The sequence below is a fragment of the Salvelinus sp. IW2-2015 genome, linkage group LG35 (assembly GCF_002910315.2).
Source record: "Salvelinus sp. IW2-2015 linkage group LG35, ASM291031v2, whole genome shotgun sequence".
In the NCBI taxonomy this organism is placed as follows: Eukaryota; Metazoa; Chordata; class Actinopteri; order Salmoniformes; family Salmonidae; genus Salvelinus; species Salvelinus sp. IW2-2015.
This window is the reverse complement of record NC_036874.1, coordinates 3,394,398-3,418,725: the sequence shown is the minus strand read 5'-3', so window position 1 is coordinate 3,418,725 and position 24,328 is coordinate 3,394,398. Positions and strand designations below refer to the sequence as shown.

Sequence of the window (24,328 nt, the reverse complement as noted above, 5' to 3'; positions counted from 1 at the left end):
AATGACTGACCGCTCCACTTGTGTTCAACATTATTTATGTACCTCAGGGCTAGAGTGTAAAACATAGGGAGGGATTTAAAAGGCGGTGTGTTAGAAAGACACAGACACACATGTACATTCATCAAAACAACACTCAGTAGCCATGGCAACAAACCAAAAGTCATTTGAAGGCATGCTATAGTATGTATTAGTATATCCTAATGCTATTATTCAATGTTCTACCTAGATTACATTATAACTGGTAGTTTTATATCAGCATGCTGCCTTACTATTGGCCAGTTGAAGTGCCTGATAACTGTACCTGGGCTAGACAAAAGGGCTCATCAGCAATATCCATGTAGAATCAGCGTCACATCTGAAAGCCCTGGCTAACCTTCATCTGCAGGCAGCCACTCACTAGGTTCCTATTTCAAGGCTCTGATGATCAAATATCTCCTTCAAAAGATATCAGGCCTCTCTCTTTTGCTTTAGAAGGCTGGCGTCGTTTAGATCGGCTTTCTCTTGAATTGCCATCTCAATGTTTCGCTCCCCTCAATCTCTCCGTGTGTTCTGCTTTTGACCCTGAGAGGCGCCGAGGCGACAATGTGCCTCATTAACCCGAGGCATCACACTGGCTTCTTCAACTTATTGTCTCTCGCACCTTATCCCGCCATCCATCTTGAAAAATMTGGAATAAATTAAAGCGATAATGATCCGGCGTATTATGCCATTAGTCACAAATGAAATGAAGTGGTTAATGCAGGGAAAAGATAAGGCTTCAGATCTGATTCAGTCGATTCATAAACAGAAAGGCTGGCTTGTTGTAAAATGGCAGATAGACTGCGCAAATTGGGCTTAGACATCATAAAGCAGCCTTATTACCAAGTGACCCTCTGGTTTTCCCACCCATTCTGCCTCCAACCTGAAAGGAGGAATGGCAAGAGAAAAGAGGCCATTGTGTGGTATTCAAAGACGTTATTCTTTGAACAAATATTTCAGATTAAACAAGAGAACACTGATGCTTCCTTCACCTCCAAGATGTATTTGCTTTTAATTCATACATTTGATTGTGACATTTTAAACAATTTCTCTGTAAGACTCAAGGCATTAGGGGACAAATGACAGGGCTGAGTAAAGAGAACATGAAATGTATGGGAACTTGATAAGGAGGATACAGTGTTTGTTCAAGTTGAGGCTGCTGTTGGCTCATGAATGTATTTTTGTCAGTGAGGTGGAGCTTGGGCAGTATGTGTGAAAGGTCTAGAGTTATGGTCCAGCTTCATATTGAGCAGCTCACATGTTTATCACTGTTCATAAACTGTTTCTAAAGTATATAACTTAATGTAAAGTGTTATTCAAAAGTATCCGCTATAGAACAATGATCAACGTAGGACTGAACAGATCACATCACACACCAGGTGGACAGCTACCATCATTTACACCAACTGAAGGCAGAACCAAAATGTTCAACTGTAACATTTAWGGTCCCTTCARGTCCTACTGTCAGAAGGCTGTGGAGGAGCTGTGGTAATTTGTCCAACTGCAGCCATAGAGCAGGCGTTAGGGACTAAGTTGGATGGGGAAGAAGAGAGAGAGATGGAGAGAAGAGAGAGAGACAGAGATGGAGAGAAGAAAGACAGATAGAGGTGGAGAGAGAGAGAGCGAGGGAACAAACCTGGCAGGCATGTTGAGGCCATGCCAGTGCTGCCTGCGCCACGCGGTGTGGCAGGGGGGCACTTGCCAGGAAATGTGGCAAGAGGAGGAAAGATCAAACAACAAGGGCTGTAGATCTCAACCAATCTGCTCTGTATTAATGTCTGAGCCAAGGAGCAGCTGAACCAGACGTGATGCACAATGTGGGACATACAGACGTGTGTGTGTGTGTGTATGTGTGTACTGGCCCGTGGCCTGCGGCCGCTTCTACAACCCGGCCCCACCACACACACACACACACACCCAGCTCACCAAAACACCAATGCCAAACTAGCAATGGCCACCAGACAATGAATGGTGAATGTCCACCAAGGTGGAATTCTGTCATTCCATTTACGCTCATAAGTCAAGGAGACTAGATAGATATTGTTGGGGTTAAACAGGCTACAGTAAAGTAAACTTCTCGGAGACAGTAAACAAATGCTTTCATTTAATAAATGGCCTAATTTCCAGGTGTAAGTGTGTTCTGCTCCCAGTCAGCCAGTGGTTGTACTGTATGTATCATGGCATCATGGAGGGACTATAGGACTGGTATCTGTGTAGATGACAGGACGCGCCTCTCGGCTCCAGTGGGCCCAGCAACACACCACACACCCAGGCCCCGGTCCTAGTCCAGAAACTTATTCTGTATAGCCGCAGTAAAACAAACAGACGGCAAATGAGTTCCAAGCTGCCTGCCATCTCTCCCTCTTGGACAGATGGTGAATTAGACAATATGCTTTCCAAAATTACACTGAAATCACATGACTGCCTGTCTGTCTTTGCTGTATCTATGCCGGGCGTTTATGGCAACTTTGGCAAGTGATGGTTGATGAGGGGCTGAGACTGGGGCTGAGACGGGCTGAGACTGGAGCTGAGACTGGGGCTGAGACTGGGGCTGAGACTGGGGATGAGACTGGGGATGAGACTGGGGCTGGAGCTGGTGCATCTTGCGCTGGGGCTGAAGCCAGCCTCATTGCTGGTGATTGATATCAGAGTGCTGGGATAGGATGTAGGGCCAGCAGGAGCATCAGTGGACCGGTGCGGGTGGGTGTAGGGGAGCTGCTGGTGGGTGTAGAGGGGAGGGGGGGGGGCTGAAGAGCTCGCCTGCTCTATGACAATGCATGATGAACAGCCTGCTATTTGGAGTGCATCTGTAGGAGCCAGACTTCAGTAGAGCTCCTCTGAGAGATATGGGAGGAGAGGAGGGAAGCAAATGTTTGAGAAACAGACTGTGTCTAATGTAGGAATCTTCCTGCTATACTACATGTATGTGACACCAAGCGTCTTATGACAATATTAGCCGTATCGCTACTCCCTGTTTTTCAATCATCTTGAACTGGTGTCTGATATGAGAATGTGTCTGATATGAGAGAGTCTACAACACTACAATGTCTTGGGAGAGCTTGCCGTTTGAAAGGATCTCTGTCAGAAATCTCGTCTGAGGGAATTGTGTTATTCTATCGCTGCATGTGGTCTGAGATATGATTGTAGAATTCAGCAGCTAGTCTTTATTTCATATTAACAGTTTGAAATGAGTAACCCACCAATAAAACAACAACCCTTGTATCCTGCATACTGTAGATAATCCTAATTAGAACCCATTGCAGTCAGAACTCATCAGATCCACCATGAGACTGTTTGGGAGTTAGTGGGAGAGACACATATAGCTATTCCCTATCATGAATAATAATCCACAAGAACGATCCCAGAGAAACGTCACTACATAACTAASTACACCTAGCTGTCCTCTCGTTTACTTCCAGGGGGAAAAAACCAATCCCTTGGTGGAAAGCTCTGTCTCCGTCTTTGTGCCCTCTTCAGGCAATTACGCCAAGCTACGTGTGTTCTGACGGGGGGTGGGCAACGGGGGTGMCATGTGAAAAAGTCATTTTGGCGGTGCACTCTTCAGTTCCGGTCATGCTCTGTACCTAGGCAAATTAAAACCCTCCCAGTAGCCTATGTAAATATGCTGCCTACCGTGCTGCGCTTTAATGAGCCATGATATGAAAGACATATAAAACCAACGGAAAATAACTGTCCACTTAAAGGTGGGTTGCTTCTGACAGGTGACAGGTACTGCCAAGCTGGAGACAGGGTGGGCGGGGCAGACCATCTATGGCATTCTGGAATAATCTCGGGGGCTGAATGAGCGAGGCGAGCCAGGGGAGAGTAACTAGCTTTTTGCCTGAGGCACTTCAAAGTATCTGGGTGGCGGTGGTTTGGGAGTAGGTGTGTGTGTGTGTGTGTGTGGTGTGTGTGTGTGTGTGTGTGGGGTGTTGTTTGGTGTGTGTGTGTGTGGTGTGTGTGTGTGTTGTGTGTGTGTGTGTGTGTGTGTGTTGTGAGGGGGGTTGTAGCAGAGGGAGTAGAGACAGTTACTGCTGTGTCTACTGCCTGCCTTGAGTACAGCAATTCTCCCCCCAAAAACACAACTTCAATATTTCCAGCACAGACCTCAACCCTCTAATAACCTGTATGGTAAAAACCTTACAGGGATTACCTATCTCTGAATCTGCTTTGTATGCAGAATGTGAAGGCGGTACGGTAATGAGCATCTGTTAAAGATGGTGGCATACCAAAGGAACCCACATCTGCACCCTGCCGATTAATCCAAAACATTCAGAGAATTCAGAAGTCATTTGTAATATCACAGAATCCATAATCAAGATTCCCTGCCAGAGCCGGCTAGGCGGCACAGACTCAATGCCCAGTTCAATGAGGAGAGAGGGAACGTATCCTTTCAAGACAGATGCACGCATTCACGAAGCGCAGGGTCATTTTAACATTCACAAGCAAAGAATGCAACAATTTATTGTAGAAAGGCAATGCACACCCAATTATTATTGAGAAAAGAACCAGTAGCAGCAGCTGATCAATACCGTAGGTGGCTATACTTTGACGCATAATGTCAGGCGAATACCAATTTGCATATTATGTCCAACAATTTATATACTGTTATCATAAACAGCATTATTTCATGTTAAGAACATATGGATGATTATGTGTCTGTAATTGAGGAAACTATTTTGTGTGCACCATATTAATTATGGGCATTATGTTTATTGTAAAGCTTATAGGCTTATTTGTTCAAACAGGTTACAGCAACTAAGAAAACACATTTAACARAACTAACCACCGTTTCTCTCTTAAACGTGTCGGTGGGGAAAATATTGATTTAATGAGGGGCAAAGAAAAAAATGGTAAGCAATGCGTTTTCAAAAATGAAAATGGGGAGAAAAGATATGTAGATTTTGGGAATCTGTGGCAGGCTTTGTTGTGGGTTGAACCAAGCCAAAGCCAGGCTAAATCCAGTCTTTAAAGTATCTCAGACAGCTATAAAGGTACGGCAGCCTGATAGTCTCTGTTGTTCTGACAGTTTTAGTCATGAGGAGGGGGAAAAACTGAGAAACGAACCAGCGGGGTGCCTTATGAATTTAGACTAAGTTCAGATTCAACATGTGGCCAAAACAGAACGTCTTTGGACTCTCCCTATGAACTGTCAAATCATGCAACCAAAACCACACTGGCAAAAATGCATTCTGCCAGTCTCCGCATCTGTGTGAGTTGTCAAAGGTTTAACATAGCATGACTCTGACGATCAGAACACATGTCAGCCTCGACGTTCAGTAGGCCTAGTTAATGAACGGAACAATTCAGTGCAATGGGAAATGAATGCTTCCACCACGGTCACAATACGCATGAATCCATTTATATTGGAAAGAGGGGGAGGAGAAAAAATCCTTTCCAAAAAGTTAACGCTAAACAACTGAATTCTCCAAGATGAATTCTCGTACAATGGAATGCGCCGATACAATGGTCTTTCTGTGTGTAATGAAATGATGACATTGGAGAGAGAGAGAAAGTTCACGGCAGCTGTTATGTGAAGACGGGCCTGGCTGTCTATATCTGACGCGGTGGCGGTAGACTTAATCCAGCGGGCTTCGTTACGTCCTCGTTCCTGATCGCAGGAAGGAGCGTTTTACAAGGAGCCATCCTCCATGTGGCACCCTGGTAACTTTGCATGACCTTGTGAGGCTGAATAAGACTGTAAAATTGATTCAGCTCCCCGTAATAAAAGAAGCATGCACATTATCAGCATTGTAATTATAATTAATACTACCAGCTACAGCGGGGTAGTAGAGACTTCCATTATTTACGAGGGTCCATGCTAAGCAAACACAATAATAATCTACTCCATATTTGTATTGATATGTTGATGAATGACTCTCTTTCATACCAAACACCAATGGAATGTCTCAACGTCTGATCATACCAGTACTGATTATTTCCCCTCTCCTCCGTTCCCTCATCCCTCCTCCCTCCATCCTCCAGTCTTTCACTAGTCCTTTGTTTGTCTCACCTTAAGTCTCACTGACTCTAGACCTCATTACCGTAGCATGGTCAGGTGATAGAGACATAGAGACACCCAGCTAGCCTGCTCGACGAGAGGAACTACCACCGTCACTAAATAAACTGTCCTAGCTTGGCTACTCACCTCATCTCGCAAACCACAGCAAACAGATGCACATTGTCTGCAGAATATTTACAATCTTAGAAGAAGCAGACATTCTCACTCATATCTGAGAATGAACTGCTGTCTAAAGATATTTAACCCATATTTACCTCAAATTAAAAAAAGACATGGATCCTTTTCCAAACTGATGACCCCATGGAAAAGGCTTGGGCAGAATCTAACCCAGGTCCACTATAGGAGTAACACATATGTCCAGAACTTGACTTCTACAATAGAAAACAGTAATAAAACATCATAAACTATACTATATCTAACAACTGTTAAAGATAAAGAGGACTGCAATCTTACTGAAATAATGATTCATTCATGCGATATTCTATAATTTGAGGAACTGGCTAATGGCTAGCGTAGACTTTACTGCCTAATAGTGAAATAGTGTAACATAAANGCTTTGTTGTGGGTTGAACCAAGCCAAAGCCAGGCTAAATCCAGTCTTTAAAGTATCTCAGACAGCTATAAAGGTACGGCAGCCTGATAGTCTCTGTTGTTGTTCTGACAGTTTTAGTCATGAGGAGGGGGAAAAACTGAGAAACGAACCAGCGGGGAGCCTTATGAATTTAGACTAAGTTCAGATTCAACGTGTGGCCAAAACAGAACGTCTTTGGACTCTCCCTATGAACTGTCAAATCATGCAACCAAAACCACACTGGCAAAAATGCATTCTGCAAGTCTCTGCCTCTTTGTGAGTTGTCAAAGGTTTAACATAGCATGACTCTGATGATCAGAACACATGTCAGCCTCGACGTTCAGTAGGCCTAGTTAATGAATGGAACAATTCAGTGCAATGGGAAATGAATGCTTCCACCACGGTCACAATACGCATGAATCCATGTATATTGGAAAGAGGGGGGAGGAGGAGAAAAAATTATTTTCCAAAAAGTTAATGCTAAACAACTCTGAATTCTCCAAGATGAATTCTCGTACAATGGAACGCACCGATACAATGGTCTTCCTGTGTGTATTGAAATGATGCAATTGGAGAGAGAGAAAGTTCACGGCAGCTGTTATGTGAAGACGGGCCTGGCTGTCTATATCTGACGTGGTGGCGGTAGACTTAATCCAGCGGGCTTCGTTACGTCCTCGTTCCTGATCGCAGTAAGGAGCGTTTTACAAGGAGCCATCCTCCATGTGGCACCCTGGTAACTTTGCATGTCCTTGTGAGGCTGGATAAGACTGTAAAATTGATTCAGCTCCCCGTAATAAAAGAAGCATGCACATTATCAGCATTGTAATTATAATTAATACTACCAGCTACAGCGGGGTAGTAGAGACTTCCATTATTTACGAGGAGGGTCCATGCTAAGCAAACACAATAATAATCTACTCCATATTTGTATTGATATGTTGATGAATGACTCTCTTTCATACCAAACACCAATGGAATGTCTCAACGTCTGATCATACCAGTACTGATTATTTCCCCTCTCCTCCGTTCCCTCATCCCTCCTCCCTCATCCCTCCATCCTCCTTTCATTAGTCCTTTGTTTGTCTCACCTTTAGTCTCACTGACTCTAGACCTCATTACCGTAGCATGGTCAGGTGATAGAGACATAGAGACACCCAGCCAGCCTGCTCGACGAGAGGAACTACCACCGTCACTAAATAAACTGTCCTAGCTTGGCTACTCACCTCATCTCACAAACCACAGCAAACAGATACACATTGTCTACATAATATATACAATCTTAGAAGAAGCAGACATTCTCACTCATATCTGAGAATGAACTGCTGTCCAAAGATATTTAACCCATATTTACCTTAAATTAAAAAAAGACAAACGGATGACCCCATGGAAAAGGCTTGGGCAGAATCTAACCAAGGTCCACTGTAGGAGTAACACATATGTCATTTTCCAAACGTGCCAGAACATGACTTCTACAATGCAAAACAGTAATAAAGCATCATAAACTATATTATATATAATGACTGTATAAGATAAAGAGGATTGCAATTTTACTGAAATAATGATTCATTCATGCGATATTCTATAATTTGAGGAACTGGCTAATGGCTAGCGTAGACTTTACTGCCTAATAGTGAAATAGTGTAACATAAAAGCAAAGCAGAGACTCCATATTCTAGGTTATCCTTTATAATTAGGTGTCTGTGTAGCTTATGCCATCCATCCCTCCTGTTAGATAATTGTAGCCCATCCCTCCTAATTTTGCAGAGAGAAGAAAAAAATGCTTATTTGTCCCTATCTCCTTATTAATTCTCCTCACAAATCCTTGATTATTTTCCAATCCTTTCCTCTGATAGCAGGCTGGCTCTGTTTGTATCGCTGTCTCCCTCCTTCCTCCACACGCAGAGCAGTCTGCTGCCTGCCTGCCTCCTCAATCGCCTGTTTTGTTTCTCCTTTTAATGAACAGTTGGATTCTTTTATTTCTCTACAAGTGCTGGATTTGCCTTATCACCCCRCGTCCCTTTGAGGMTTGCCAATTGGTTTTATCCATGGATGTATCATTTCTTAGGCTTCCTCTTTTTTTCCCCACAAAGAGAAAGAACCAGTTCGTCAACAAGCCTCTCCGGAGCTGMAGATTYAAAACCTCACCATCACCTACCTTKCAGCGCTACTCCCAACTGGTTTGTGTAAAACTCAATTAAACTAGTCCCCACTGAATTTCACATTACAGTACGTTAAAAAAGAAATTCTTCAAGCGTGATGACAAAGCTCAAACCTTCGCTTCKGAGCCSCTATTTAAGAGATTTCCTAAACGTCTTATTCTTCCGGGTTTTGGCCTCTTGTCGATGTAAAAGGCTGCTACAAAGACAAAGWGAAGGGATTCTTTTGACTTGGGGAGAAACAAACTTTATGATGTATTTATCAACAACTAACTGCACAAAAAGWCACAGCCTCTGCTTGATATGARYTAAACAACGAGACMGATAAACACTGCTATTAAAGTCACTGTTTATCAACTAGAACAGCAGTAAAGAGCAGTCCCTTTGACAATTAAAGGTACATATTTGAACATGTTCTCATATGGCGGATGTCATCCTTTCCCTTTAACAGTCGTGGCAATACAAAGATGATGATCTTGAGGGACGTTGTAATATTTTGATCTCGATTTCAGAGCATCATCGTCGCTCGAGATCAAATTCTACCACTGCTTTAATACAATCTGGTCGACTTGAAAAGGCTGCTCAGTCAAGCATCATGTTGTAGTCTAAACTGCGGAGAGAGACGGTGGCAGGCGAGACGACGTGTTCATTTACATGTGGCATTGTTGCTTTCAACCACATGATAGAGAACAAGAAATGGAGCAGGGAGTTCCTTCAGATGTCTTCTCTTTGTGTTGGATGCTAGAGTAACATTAGGATGAAGAGCTCACCTCATCCTCTTTTCTATCCCCTGTTTTGATAGTGAGTGGGAGAGAACAACCACAGCAGCAGTAACGTTGAGTGAACGGCTTGGCGTTCCACTTCACCCAGGCAGGCCTGCTTATCAAGGGGGAGGCCTCCCCCTTCTTCCCCTCCCTCCCGCCTTCCCTCCTTCTCTCCGTTCTCCCCTCATCGACAGACCTGTCCCTCCATTCTGTCCTGGAATGCTGGAGCAGCTTTCAACCCTCTCAGACGCAGGGGCATTATGTATGTGTGTGTGTGTATGCGTGCACACCACAAACGGCCCACCACAAGGTGTTTCACTACAGAGATTAGAGGAGGAGGTGCAGCCTGTGTTTTGAGCCCAACATGCCCATCCCAGGACTGGGACTGGGCTGCAAACCAAGATCACTCCCTCTCTCACGTCTACTCTGCTTTCTCTCCAGCTCTCTCCAACACACACCACATACACACACACACACGTCACTTGCCAAGAGATCTACATTGGGAGATAGTACAGAGTTGAAGGTCAGGGCAAAGCCTGTGGAAAAACTCTCCGATAGACCACAAGACACTGCTGTGCTATTAAAAAGAAACGTTCATTTCCCTTATGCTGCTTAACATTTGTCATGGTGTGAGTCTACTAATGTGAAATCTCCATTAGGCCTATTCAATATGGGGGCTGCAATAATGCAATAACGATGACAATTTTCAACTTAAGGATTTAAAAAAAGAAAAAAAAGATTGAGGATTTTAATCCATGTAATATTCATATTTTATATGCCATGGTACAATATGCCAATGCGCACATAAAACGATTAGGCAAAGCCAGAGACAAACTGTAACAAAGTGCTGTTATCTGCTGCAGATAAGAGAAATCTACTGTACAACAGTAATATTATGTTTCTAAATTATTGTCGGTTTCATGATAAATTAAAACAAATTGTAGAAATTGAAGAAAATCAATATTGATTAATTGTATTCGAGAAATACACGGTTATTCTGATAACAATTTGCTCGTGTAAAGATTTTGTGACGGATTTCTATCAATATCGATAAACCTCTCTATGTCTCTACTCTATTCCTAATACCCCCTAATGTTCAGTTACACTCAACCTCTCCTGCATTGACACACATACAGTAGATCAAATACTACAGAACATTGAGGGGGCTCAAATAACACAAACACTCTCCATAGCCTACAAAGTCAATCCCAGCAGCCTCTCTCTCCATTGGGTAAAGCAGCCAATTGATAGCAGACAGACAAGCAGGCAGGCAGGGCTGTTTCTGGGGGTACGTTAAACTCAGAGAGGAGTGGTGTAATTATCCTGCGTCTACAATGTGCTACACTTCACATTTAGCCAGGATGGTAACATAAAATGTGTTTAKTAGCGAGCACAATTTCCTCCACTTCTCTGCTGCATGTGGACTGAAGGAATGGCTCCTTGAATAATTCATAGCAAGAGCCATGGGCATCTGCATGGTTTCAAAWGGCTGTGAATGATTACACAGGTGGGACACTGCTGYATGTGGRACAACATCCTCCAAAAAAACCTGCCTTTTCACYTCCATTGCTCCATMATYTCTACAGATCTTATACAGTGTAATTMAATCAGTCATATGGTCATTGAAAATSGACACCAAAGATAAAGTCCTACTGAGKTTTATCTAAACTGCTACAGTAATGYCATTAAAAGCTGATAATAATAGACTTTTCCTTATTGTCTTACAGTTCCAGGCCCTCCTGCGTCGTCACTGTCATACCTTCATCTGAGAAGGTATTAGTAGTATATAACTTTGAAACACTTGAATGAAATACATGGTTTAGGAATTGAATGGGATGTGTGGAACGGGCTCTACCTATGTATTTTCTGATTGAGAAGATTCCTGCTCGAAAAGCATAGCCCATAGCTGAATATAACAAAACAACTCAAATAGGAATTCCATTATTCTGATTTGGTCCAGCAAACATGTTATTGTTGTCATATAGCGCTGACAACTTGTCTCATTTGGGAGGATAACTGGGATATTATTGACTCAGGCACTGTGACATGCATTTTTACATTTCAAAATGTCACTCTTCTATATTAAAGACACTTCATTTCTAATAATGGGGTGTTTATTGACAGGGAAAGCCCTTGAGATTAGACATCTACTTTAATTAGTAATGCATTCTGTCTGCAGTCATATAATATAATACATTCCAAATCCCTTTGAGAAGAAAGTGATACATGAACTACTGTACTGTACACTGCTAAACATACGGGTGATCTGTAGTTCTACATAGAACCATTTTGAGATCCACATACAGTATGAAGCGAGCCATGGAACCCTTTTTTCTTCTGTATAGGTAGCACCGTTTCTTCTAGCTGTATAACTGTAACACCCTGAAGGAGATGATAGATGATGGAGTGGAGAAAAGGAGAGGAAAGCTTTCCTAATTCTTGACATGAAATATTACCTAGGCCATTCCACAGAGCAAAGCGCTTGGGATGGCGGGAGAGATAGCATCCATCCTCTTAGTATACCAAACAAACAAAACCTTGGTGACCTTTGACCCGACACAGGAAGTACAACTGATAAGTCACTACCAATTTCTTCTTCTTTTTCTCTGTTTTTTCTATAGTGTTTTTCTCTCTTTGGCTCAGGTTTTACCTTGCTACGCCTGTGTCCTTCTATTAAAGGTAGTAATAGCAGCCAAAATCCTTTGTTTAGGCCTCTTTTATATATATATTATATATATATATATTTTATATATATATTTGTCACTCATGAAAGAGAGAAGAGAGAGATGAAAAATCTTATTTTGCCAGCTATTGGCTTCTATCTCTCCAACAGAATGAAATCCGGTCCAAAACACTGCTGTGCGCATTAGGCAGCTGTGGATTTAAGCCTTGTCCGCCATGATCAAACCAGGATTTATGAAGCATCATAACTCCCGACAACACCCAGCAGCTTATTCATTTTATATATTTCTGTCCATTCCGTGATATTCKCAGCCTTGACAGTCACTCAAGATAAGCCAAAAGCCTTTTGACAGGATAGAGTGTATATATATTTTTCACTGTTCTCCTGCTCCGCTCCTTGAGAGGGAGTGCTGCTCAGTGATTTGTCTCTCGTTTTTGTCTTCACTTTGCAACCTTACCGTTTGTAAGGGGCCCTTAAATCAGTCATGCACTCCGCATGGACACGAGAGGAGAGGGGCCCGTGCAGAAAGACAAAGAGAGAGAGAGTGAGTTGTGTGTGTGTGAGAGAGAGAGAGTGAGAGCGAGAAAGAGGGAGAGAGAGAGAAAGAGAGAGATGGAGAGAGAGATAGAAACAGAGAGAGAGTGAGAGAGAGAGACAGAGAGAGAGATGGAGACAGAGAGAGAGAGAACGAGAGATGGAGACAAAGAGAGAGTGTGTTTGACAGAGTGTGATCGGCCTCCACCACAGTATCACACACACGTGGTGGAATTTAATCAAAACACTCACTAATCACCATTTACAGGCCTTGCTATATAAAGGGCTGTTCTCAGATATGAGAGGGCAACATGCTGATAGTGTTTCATTTAACTAGAGTGTAGGTCGGAGGCTTGATTTAATGTGGCCCACAGGAAAACCAARGAGGGAAAGAGAAATGGTTGTTCTTTATGTAATGATCACATAAGTTCACATCAATAACGCCCTAACTCATTACCAGAAACACTACATGAAAGAGGTAGAGCTGTACTCTCTCTGCAGGGTGAGCTCTGGAGTATCAGGCCAGACTGGCTAGACTGTATATACCCTGGGTAGACTGTATAGACTGCGGCTACACTGTGGCTAGACTGTATAGACTGCGGCTAGACTGTATAGACTGCGAATAGACTGTATAGACTGCGGCTAGACTGTATAGACTGTGGGTAGGCTGTATAGACTGTGGCTAGACTGTATAGACTGTGGGTAGACTGTATATACTGTGGCTAGACTGTATAGACTGTGGGTAGACTGTATAGACTGTGGGTAAACTGTATAGACTGTGGCTAGACTATATAGACTGTGGGTAGACTGTATATACTGTGGGTAGACTGTATAGACTGCGGGTAGGCTGTATAGACTTTGGGTAGACTGTATAGACTGTGGGTAGACTGTATAGACTGTGGGTAGACTGTATAGACTGTGGGTAAACTGTATAGACTGTGGCTAGACTATATAGACTGTGGGTAGACTGTATAGACTGCAGGTAAACGGTATAGACTGTGGGTAGACTGTATAGACTGTGGGTAGGCTGTATAGACTGTGGCTAGACTGTATATACTGTGGGTAGACTGTGGGTAGGCTGTATAGACTGTGGCTAGACTGTATATACTGTGGGTAGACTGTCTAGACTGTGGGTACACTGTATATACTGTGGGTAGGCTGTATAGACTGTGGGTAGACTGTATAGACTGTGGGGAGACTGTATAGACTGCGGGTAAACTGTATATACTGTGGCTAGACTGTATAGACTGCGGGTAGACTGTAGGTAGACTGTATAGGCGGAGTGACTATATTGCAATGACCAGTGTGGCAATGTGGCATACCATACTACTCTGGAGTGGGTTAATTAGAGACTTAACTGCAGACTGCCTTTAGGCACTAGCTGTCATGTGGTAGCTAGAGGAAAACTGGTACTGCTGGGCTTGGCTGTAATACTGTAGCTCTAGGCTAGCTACTGTAGCTAGCACACTCTACAGTACAGGAGGTGGAAGGATGTAATCTTCAGGAGCTGTTGATACAGGGAAACACTGAGGGTTTGGGTCAAAGGGATTAAAATGGTGGAGGTGGATGTGAGGAGGAAGGGGGTTGGAAGGGGGTTGTGGGATAGAGCGGGGAGCAGCAGGCGCCGCACCCGACAACAGAGAGGAGCTTGGAGATTTACAGGGGCTAGGACCATTGCAGGCGTGGCGTTGAGGATTCCTTCTCCTGACCGCAGGCTGCGGACGACACAGAAACCGTCGAGTGACTGCCAAAGGCATGCAACTTGGAAACACAGCGATGTTACAGCCCACTAACTTCAACTCTACCATATTATGCAGCTACCCATGGAGAAGGCCTTTTTCTAAGTACTTTAAGCAGGTGGGAATGGCCAGCGGCATCGACAGACCCGGAGGGAGAAGCTGGGTGTTAGCACCTCCCATCCGCTTGGCTTCGCAGAGTATAGCCCCCAAGTGGGAGGGCTCCATTGTTCAGCTTGCCATGCCAGGCTGATGCTGTTGAATAAACCCGGTGAATGGCCCGCCTACTAACCAGCAAACCATTGTGCGTCTGCAACCAGTTCTCCTACAATCAATCACATCTAAACCTTTGTATTGTTAAGAGCCGCTTCCGTACATCAGCTAATCACATCCTCCGAAGTGCTGTACACACACTCAGCCCTAAAACGCCTCCAATAACAAGCTATTAATCTGCATGTGTAAAGCACGATCGATGCCGGTGGCTGAGGAAAAAAAACTCCTACTAGAAAGGCCAAAACCTAGAAGAAACTTAGAGAGGTAAACCGAGGCTGGATTGAGGGGTGCGCCAGTTCCCTTCTGGCTGGTGCCGAGGGGTGTGATAGGCGGGAAAATGGCTTCGTGTTGTAAATCCTTCAGACTTACATGCTACGAATACCTAAACATGCGTTCTAAACACTTGTAGTCGGACCGACTCGCTGCCACATAGTGGGGCAGGCCAAAAGGATTCTATAAAGACATTCATTAGCAGCCCTAAACATCTGGATTGAAAATTCAATCATCCTACTAGAGAGACTTCAAATCCACACTCACTCACATTCTGGACAACATCCCCACAGCTCACACATTAACCAGCTGTGGTTGAATAGATAGTTGGTTCCAAACCCCCTCCTGTGGTACTGTAGTAAGCTGAAGTAGGTACCAGGACCAGAATGACCCCAAGAGTGTTCCACCGACTGCACTGCATTCGACAAAGAAGGAAGCACATACCTCACTGTCTTGATAGAGTAAGAGAAGCCTAGTGTATCCAACCCCCTCTCTCTCTCTCTGCCTCTCCTCCTCTCCTCCTCTCTCTCTCTCTCTCTCTCTCTCTTCCCTCCTCCTACGCTCCTCCTCCAAACTCTCTCTTCCTCTCTCTGATTCTCTGCCGTCCGCCTCTATTCACTCCTCTACATTCTACCTTCTCTGCGTCTGCTTCTTCTCTCCTCTGGCTCTACATCTCTCTCTCTCTCTCTCTCTCTCTCCATCCCCTCTCTCTCTCTCTCTCCCTCTTCTCTCTCCATCCTCTCTCTCTCTCTTCTCATCTCTCTCCTCTCATCTCTCTCTCGCTTCTCTCTCTCTCTCTCTCCTCTCTCTCTCTCTCTCTCTCTCTCTCTCTCTCTCTCTCCTCCTCCTCTGCTTCTCTCTCTTCTCTCTCTTCCTCTCCTCCTCTCTCTTCCCCTCTCCCAGTGGCTCAGAGAATGGATGGCCCTGCTCTGACCCCGGTCGACCACACACGTCTTCTCCACTACACTAGCTGTACCTACAGCACGCCTGTCGCTCTTCTGCTCGCCTACACACACCACCGCACTCACGTAAACACTATCATACACACCCACCACAGAGGGGGAGTATGGGGGACCCACTCTGGATCACCAGTGCTACAGGAGCAGCTAACGGAGGCCACTGCGACCTCCCTTTAGGCAGGCAGAGGTCAACTCAGCTCTGACACTCCAGGAGCTGCATGGGAAGACGGAGTGGGGTATATGGGGAATGGTGGGGGATGTAGGGGAGGGTGGAGGAGATGGGGGAGGGGTCCAAGCATGAGCCTCAGCATCACCATACATACCGTACTTCTGCCACATTCACCAACACACCAAATAGCCACAAAACTACCAGCCTCCTCTCTTCATGGAGCTGAGTGACCCACCTCCTATACCTGTATGTCCCCCTGTCCTTACCCATGGCATTGGGGTTTAAGAGGGGTGGAACGGCTGAGACCCCYTGACCAGAGCATCATAAACCCCATAGATAAGCCAGCAATGGAGGAGCGAGCTCTGTGTGCTCCTGCGCGGTGTGCAATGAGAAAAAGTGATACCCCACTGATACCACATTCTAAAGACTGCAGGGATATGTTTATTCGCACAGCCGGATGTGCAATCAATAAAATGGATTAGCTGCAGAGGTATGTGTAAAGGTTATCGGGAAGTTCTCCCCCTCGAACACAGATGTGACACCACAAAACTATTTTGTAATGTGTCCGCTTATTTCTTCAGCAAAAAATCAGATTTATTTTCTTCCAAAATGTATTTATAAAGAGATATACAGTGTGGAAGAAGACAAATTAAATCCCTGCAATGAACCCTATAATGTCATTATATTGTGACCAGGGTGATAGACGTGATACTGTATCTTCATTCTAGTGCCCATCAGTGATTTTCTTCCCATCTTCTGCCATGTGCAGGGTGTCCATGCAGTTCGCTATTCTTCCTCGCTCTAACTGTGTGTGTGTGGTGGTGTGTGTGTGGTGTGTGTGTGTGTGTGTGTGTGTGTGTGTGTGTGTGTGTGTGTGTGTGGTGTGTGTTGTGTGTGTGTTGTGTTTGTGTGTGTGTGTGTGGTGTATGTCTTAAACACTCATTCACCCCACTGATCTCTCACTCTGACCCCCTACTGCAGATGAAAAGCACCCCGAAGAAGGCCTCTCTCTCCCCCTCTCCTCCACTCGCTCTCTGCTGCAGCTGAAGGTGGGTGGGGGTTCATCGTGACCAATGGCATCCCACCACAGAGCTTTATCCTAAAGCACATTGACAATGCTTTTCACACCTACTTACGGCAGCTGTGCCATGATGGGGCGGCGAGGCCGGGCGGCCAGGAAGGAGAGGTGAATCATACACAACAGTTCTAAAAGCAGGCCAGGGCTGAGGCTCTTAAAGACGCATAGAATGGACTCTTTAACTAAGCAACCGTGATCCTCTTAATCAAAACCTTGCAGATCATTATTTTAATGTCCAAGGAATTGTTTATTGTCTGAAAATCACACCTTGTTTCCTCCTGTCCAGCTCCTGTCCTCAGGCCCGGTACCTCTTTCAGGAAGAGCTTTAAAATCCCTGCTGGGCTCACAGACAGACAGCTCCATCTGCTTCCCCCAGATCGATACACAGGCATTTCTCATCATCGATTATACAATTATGCTAAAGCTAAATCAACAGCRCACTCTCCAGAACAAGCCCATTAACCAACCCTGGACAGGAGAGGAGAGTAGGCTWGAAGAGCTGCTGCTTTTTACCCAAGTGCTCTAAAGAGAAGCCTAGTGCTCAGACAGTCCAGGTACTTCACTAGACATGATTATAATGCCACAAGGGTGCAATACATCACTCTTATTAGCCACACCGGAGCACAATGGTATCATAATTAATGGGCACAGCAGGATTGAACGCTGCCCTGACATGGAAAAGTGGGTCTACTTAAGCTTTACAAGGCATTTAAATATGCAGAGTGAATGGCACAGTGAGTCAAAACCCTCCTGCTARYGAGGGAGGGAGAACGGCCAGCTAGGCTACACGCTCYTTAGCGTGACACGACACCCTCAGTGGCATTCATACAAGGACGCGCGGCCGTCTGTCTGTGTTGTCCTCTACTGCAACGACAACATAGTGCCTGACTGGGGAGAGTGATGGATGAAACACTGCTATACAGCATGCCTCTCCTCTCTTCAGTTTGTCATCAGTGATGCCCATCACTTGTCCTTCACTTGTTGTTTTTTTCTGAGTCTTTTCTGTGTGTGTCACAATTAGGCTTAGGTTTATGAGTGTTTGTGGAAACATCCTAATTTGGGTGTATTGTGGTTTGTGGCCTGTTTGTGGTGGATGTTTAGAGAGTGGTGGCTGTGACAGACAGAGCCTGGTGTCTGGTGTCTGTGTGTGTGGTGTTGCAGGGGGAGGCCAGCCGCCCGCCTGTCTGCCTCCACCAACAGTGAGGGAACAATGCACATAAAAGGCATTCGGAGGAAGAGTCTGGGCTGACGTCTTTCACTGTCTCTGCTGAATGAAGCAAGAACAAATGTGTGTGTGTGTGTGTGTGTGTGTGTGTGTGTGTGTGTGTGTGTGTGTGTGCACTTCGGTCTGTGTGCTTACGCATGATGTGTAGGATGCTAAGTCTTCTCACATTCTATATAATGAAGTCTGCTGTCCTTAGCACCCCCCTCCCTACCATCACCAGCCTCCAGTTCAGTCTTACAGTACAATACTCTACCCCTGCCTGCCACAGTGACATAGTCACTTAATATTACACTACAGCTACGGTACAGCCTGAGCACTCCGTTCACTCCAGCCTGACCGTGCAGTTATCGCCTGGRTCAGTGCAATCAATTATTGTTGCCGCGGAATCATTAATAATTTCCTAATGAAAACGATTCTGTTGATCTCTGTTGTATTTTAATTAAYCATAATTACGCTGCTGCTCTGAGCTGTGGTGGGGCCTCCTTTAGGGCACAATTTTGTTTTAATACACTGATAATGACATTTTGACATTGTGTCAGTTGTTTAGTTATTATTCAGTCACACTATTTCCCAATGTTCCCAGATAACAGATAATAACCTCAGCACCTCCTATTTGCCGCAGTCGTTTTAAAGGGGAGGGTTGAAATGAACAATTCAATCTGAACTGTTACAGTACTCTCTCTCCTCTCCCGCAGTCCCAAACAGTTTTTACAATATATTTCCCCCTTTCTAAACCAAACCATCTTATTCTGATTTCTCCCTATTTTGTTTTGGACAGAATATAAAAAATTCTGATCCAATTTCAAAAGTACTGTGGAGAGACAGTTAAGATTTCAGTTGATGAGAAATGAATCTAAAAAGATCTAGCCATGTCCCGCAAGTTCACCATATACTGTACCTCCGAGGTCTCTGGCTAAGAGCGTGTGAACAACGGACGTGTGAGAAAAGGGATCTGATGGCGAGGACTTAGTGAACATGAAATAACAGAAAGACACAGCAGTGAGTTACAGTCTAATTCTACACCGTATGGGCTTATGTAAAACGCCCTAGTACATTGGTCAATTTCCGCTCCAACAATGGCCGACTTTCTCCAGAGACATATTGGACATGCTGTATCTGAATGTGGTCCGCTTAAGAGGCTTACGTTAGAAAAACTRAGGTGACCTTAGAATAATAGGACATAATATCAAGACAGAGAGCGGGTGAGTTTCTAAGGGCTCAGATATCAGGTGACAATGGTCGAGCACAATAGGAGAGCACTGAGTTGAATACAGCCATACTGACTTTACTGTCATACTGGTAATGATGATATACATTCCATGTAATGTGTGGACAGTAGCTACCAAGAAATCTGACGAACTGTAAAACATGCAGAATGACTGGTGGATGTCCAGTCTTGGAGGCCTACATTATGTTCTCTCTATAAAAGGCAAAAAAAGGCAAAAAATAAATAAATAAAATAAGAGCATTGGAAATGGACTGTTATATGATGGAGGAGGCACTGTATGTCATGACATTGTGGATAGGAGTGATCCTGAAATGATATATCTATTTATTGTCCCATTTCTTCTTTGTTTCTTTTTGTTTTAATTACTGAACGTCGCTGTTTTGATTCAATAGTGGAATAATGAAAACGGCAAAAAGAATTATGCAATTAAATATTATGCATTTCTTTCTGAATTAAAAAACACTTCCATATTGTTAATCAAATGTACCAATTCTCCACTGATATCCTCCCTCTCTGACTTGCTTTCTCGCTTTCCCTATCCCTATCGCTCTCTCGCTCTCTCCCTATCTCTCTACCAATTCTCCCCCAATTCCCTCCCTCCCTCTGCGTTACTGTAATGTGTAATTACTCCACAGACTCGCTGCCTGTTTCTAGAAAACGTCAGTGGTTCAAAGCAACTGTCCATGTGTGGCGCGGAGCATTGTGGAGGTTCCAGGTGGATTTCTCGATAATGAGTTGGTGCAGCAGTCAAGTTGAGAGTTTTAGTAATGGCTGGCTGCTGTGCTCTGTGGTTAGGCACTACATTATATACTGGCTGGCTGTGCTCTGTGCTGAGGCACTACAGTATACTGGCTGCTGTGTCTCTGTGCTGAGGCACTACAGTTATACTGGCTGCTGTGCTCTGTGCTGAGGCACTACAGTATACTGGCTGCCTGCATGGGAGTCTAATGTAAAACAAACAGCACTGTATGCTTACTGTTTCTGGTGCTACTGATAGAAAAACTGCCTGGTAAAAACAGATATGTTTATTCCACTTTTTATTATATCACGTCTTCAAGGGGGAATTGTAGAATTCTTCATTTTAAAGTAATATATATTTAACACAAACTTGGGCATATGAAACATAGACATAATAACCACAAGTATATAGTCGTAGTTATAGGGTAAACTCTCCAGTAGAAATGTTAGTTAGAAATGTCTCATTATACAGTGTGTTGTTTGTCAATATCAACAACACAAAATGATAGAGACAGTGAGTGGCAAATCATTAAAAAAGGGACATTAGTAGAACCAGGACACAGGACAGAATAAAAAATATCCATGTCTAATATTAGATATGTGGTAACCGTGGTAGTGTGTTTTCTGCTGGATGCCCGGGGCAGCCCAATGGGGATTCCACCAAACTCACATAGTTCTTGTTCACGGTGAACTAGCATGTATTATACATTACACACTGTTGGACTGCATCAGTCCATTGGGAATCATTTCTCTCTTTTTCTCTGTCCCATAGAATGTCAATGGTTGAAGATCGTGAACATTCAGTGGTAGCCATAGCACACTGACAATACATTTTACTTTCAGATCATCAACAATAAACTACGATATGGGAGGGTGAAACATAGTGCCAACTCTAGTTAAGAGGCACTCCTCAAGAAAGCCAAGATGATTGGAACATGAGCCAAGTAGCCATATTCAGCGAGAACCAATGAACATGCAGTATATTGAGATGTTCACCGATTACCATAAGTCAACTGCCTTTCTTAGCGCAAAACAGACAAACAGATGTAAACACTGAGGCCCTATGGCTCTGTGTGTCTGTTTCATGCAGAGAGGGAGTCATCACTGAGTCATTCTGTACTGTCTGGTGTCTGCATGGGGCCATAGAAATACAATAACTAGAATGATTATCTCTGGGGCCATAGAAATACAATAAGTAAATAGATTTTGTACAATGACTACAGATATTCTCTCTGGGGCCATAGCAATACAATAACTAAATAGATTCTGTACAATAACTAGATCGATTCTGTCTGGGGCCACATACATAGAATAACTAGACAGATTCTGTCTGGGGCCACATACATAGAATAACTAGACAGATTCTGTCTGGGGCCACATACATAGAATAACTAGGCAGATTCTGTCTGGGGCCACATACATAGAATAACTAGACAGATTCTGTCTGGGGCCACATTTTTTTTTTTTTTTTTTACCTTTATTTAACTAGGCAAGTCAGTTAAGAACAAATTCTTATTTTCAATGACGGCCTAGGAACAGTGGGTTAACTGCCTGTTCAGGGGCAGAACGACAGATTTGTACCTTGTCAGCTCGGGGATTTGAACTTGCAACCTTTCGGTTACTAGTCCAACGCTCTAACCACTAGGCTACCCTGCCGCACATACATAGAATAACTAGACAGATTCTGTCTGGGGCCATAGAAATAGAAAAACTGGATGGATGCTGATTCTGTCTCGGCCTACAGATTTAGAGCTGCAATTATTGTCTCAAAATGACTACACACAGTAAGGTGACAAATATTATACAATTATTTCCAAATTGAAATTAATTATATTTTTCTGCATTTTATCCCTCTGTATCGTTTATTAAGGCTTGGCAGGCGTGTGATTGTGGAGAAAGGTTTAGCGGCTCTATARTAATACAACACAAACGGCTCTCACTGGGGGACTCCTCTTTTTGGTCCGACTTTCAGATCACTTCCTTTTCTAATTGAATAAGGGTCAACTAGATGRTATGAACAAGGGGATATGAAGGACAATGCTACAGAGGTGATCACAGATCCATAACGTCCGTTTGTGTGAGATGATGACAGTACTGCAACTACGTCTTGGATGTCTTCTATAATGACTATGAAGACGGGGAAGGGAAATGACAGACTTAACAAAACGAGACCAAATCCTGTTATTACTCCCTTTTTTGTTTCATATATTCAGTCTCCTGGCAAAAAGATTAGGAGATTTTTAAAGAAGTGCATAATCTCCTTTAACAGCTTATCATAAACTTTAATGATTTGGTGATAAAGAGCACAAAGTTAAGTCGCCGGTTAAGAGGATAACTCCCCAGTGCAGTCTAGTGATTAGTAGATGAGAATTGGGAGACCCGAAAGAAAATCCGGGCTGCAAATCCCAGTTCCCGCTCTGATTCACTTTGAGSGGAAGAAACTCCATTTCAGCTCCTTCGTGAGTCTAGTCACAGGGTAATCATTTTGAAAACAGGATAAATAGAAACCACTTCTTGCATCCCTTTTGAATTCAAACATCTTTATTTACTTATTTATGTGCCTGTGTGTCTCTGGATACACCCGTCAAGACCCAATTATGGGCTGCAGCAGCCAGTCAGCAGCACAGTGCTTTCATAAAGAGTGAAGTCTGAAGACTGTACTGWCAGTGTCAGTGTGCCATATTAGCATTTTACAATCAGTAACCTTAAYCCCAATCARGAACTATGGATGGGCAGCCATTTTGAGCTTGCCTAATAAGGGCATTCTAGCTGTATCAGACAGCAAATAAATRCCWKATMTTTATTTCAGTGTGATTCGAGACTCACAACCTCTACGGTCACACCCAGTAACCCCAAATTACATAAAAAGAGAGATATGCCATTAGCAAATTTCAGATTATCGTCTACATAATAATTTTGGGGAATTGTAATTTGTGAACAGAGAGGAATTCACTCAGACTGTGTACAAAAAGCGAAGGAATATATTTACCTCGTGAAATCGAAAACCACTGACTTTGTGTCTCGTTTGTGTCTCCCACTCCTAATCAAAACTTTTGAGTTGATACACTAAATGACTTCAGAGGGATGTAAAAAAAAATATTTAGAGTGATAGACAGCGAGAGACAGACAGACAGCAGAACTTAAGTGGGGGAATTGTCTGTCAGACCGTGTGTTTGGCTGCTGTGGTGTTGCTAGGGAGATAACAGACTGTATACAGCAGTCTGGAGATTGAGCTTACCTTTGCTGTACACCACACAGTTATTTTTGTTGTCTTCTGCTCCTTGCCAAGTCACATCCAGCAGCCACCTGGGGCCCGCGCTGAGCACCACCGGTACACGGCTCTTCATCTTCTGGACGGGGACAGATAACAAACACTAATCATTTGCTTATTTTGGTGATTAAACAAACAACAATTAAATAATAGCCACCAAGTTATGCTTCCTCTTCTTCTCTGCAAGCCATAAACAMGGTCATTCTATAAGCTAGTAGGCCCTCTTCTTCTCCCTGCAATGAGAAGATTTGGGAATTGAGAGGGTTGTGGGTGGAGTGGTTGGAGTACGGGGGGGTTGGGGCAGAGGAATGGGATCTAGGTGGTGGCGGCAGTTGGGGTAGGAGAGTGGTTGGAGTGGTGGTGGTGGTGGGGGGGCATACAGTGCTGCTAACGCCTGGTCCCTATGATCCCAATGATACAGTATCAGATCTCCCAGATTAAGAAGATATCGGATGCCCAGAATGCCGATGACTTTTAGAGTGAAGGAGGCGAGTGTTCAGGAGTGAACTTTAGGCACATTGTGCTGCGCTATCGCTGGGATCTCACTATTTCCTGAAACAGCCAMGGAAGAATTTAAAGAATCAGTATCRATTTCAAAGGGCGATTGAGGCTACGTCTTATAATATGCCGGCA

The 24,328-nt window shown here is 43.9% G+C and overlaps 1 protein-coding gene across 1 annotated transcript in view; it reads right to left on the bottom strand.

Moving 5' to 3' along the window:
* The window catches only part of zfpm2a (zinc finger protein, FOG family member 2a), a 122,209-nt gene that overhangs the window by 48,266 nt on the left and 49,615 nt on the right, over positions 1–24,328 (bottom strand). Inside the window, 1 exon segment of the mRNA XM_070437310.1 lies at positions 23,663–23,774. Coding sequence (XP_070293411.1) covers positions 23,663–23,774 — 112 coding nt within the window.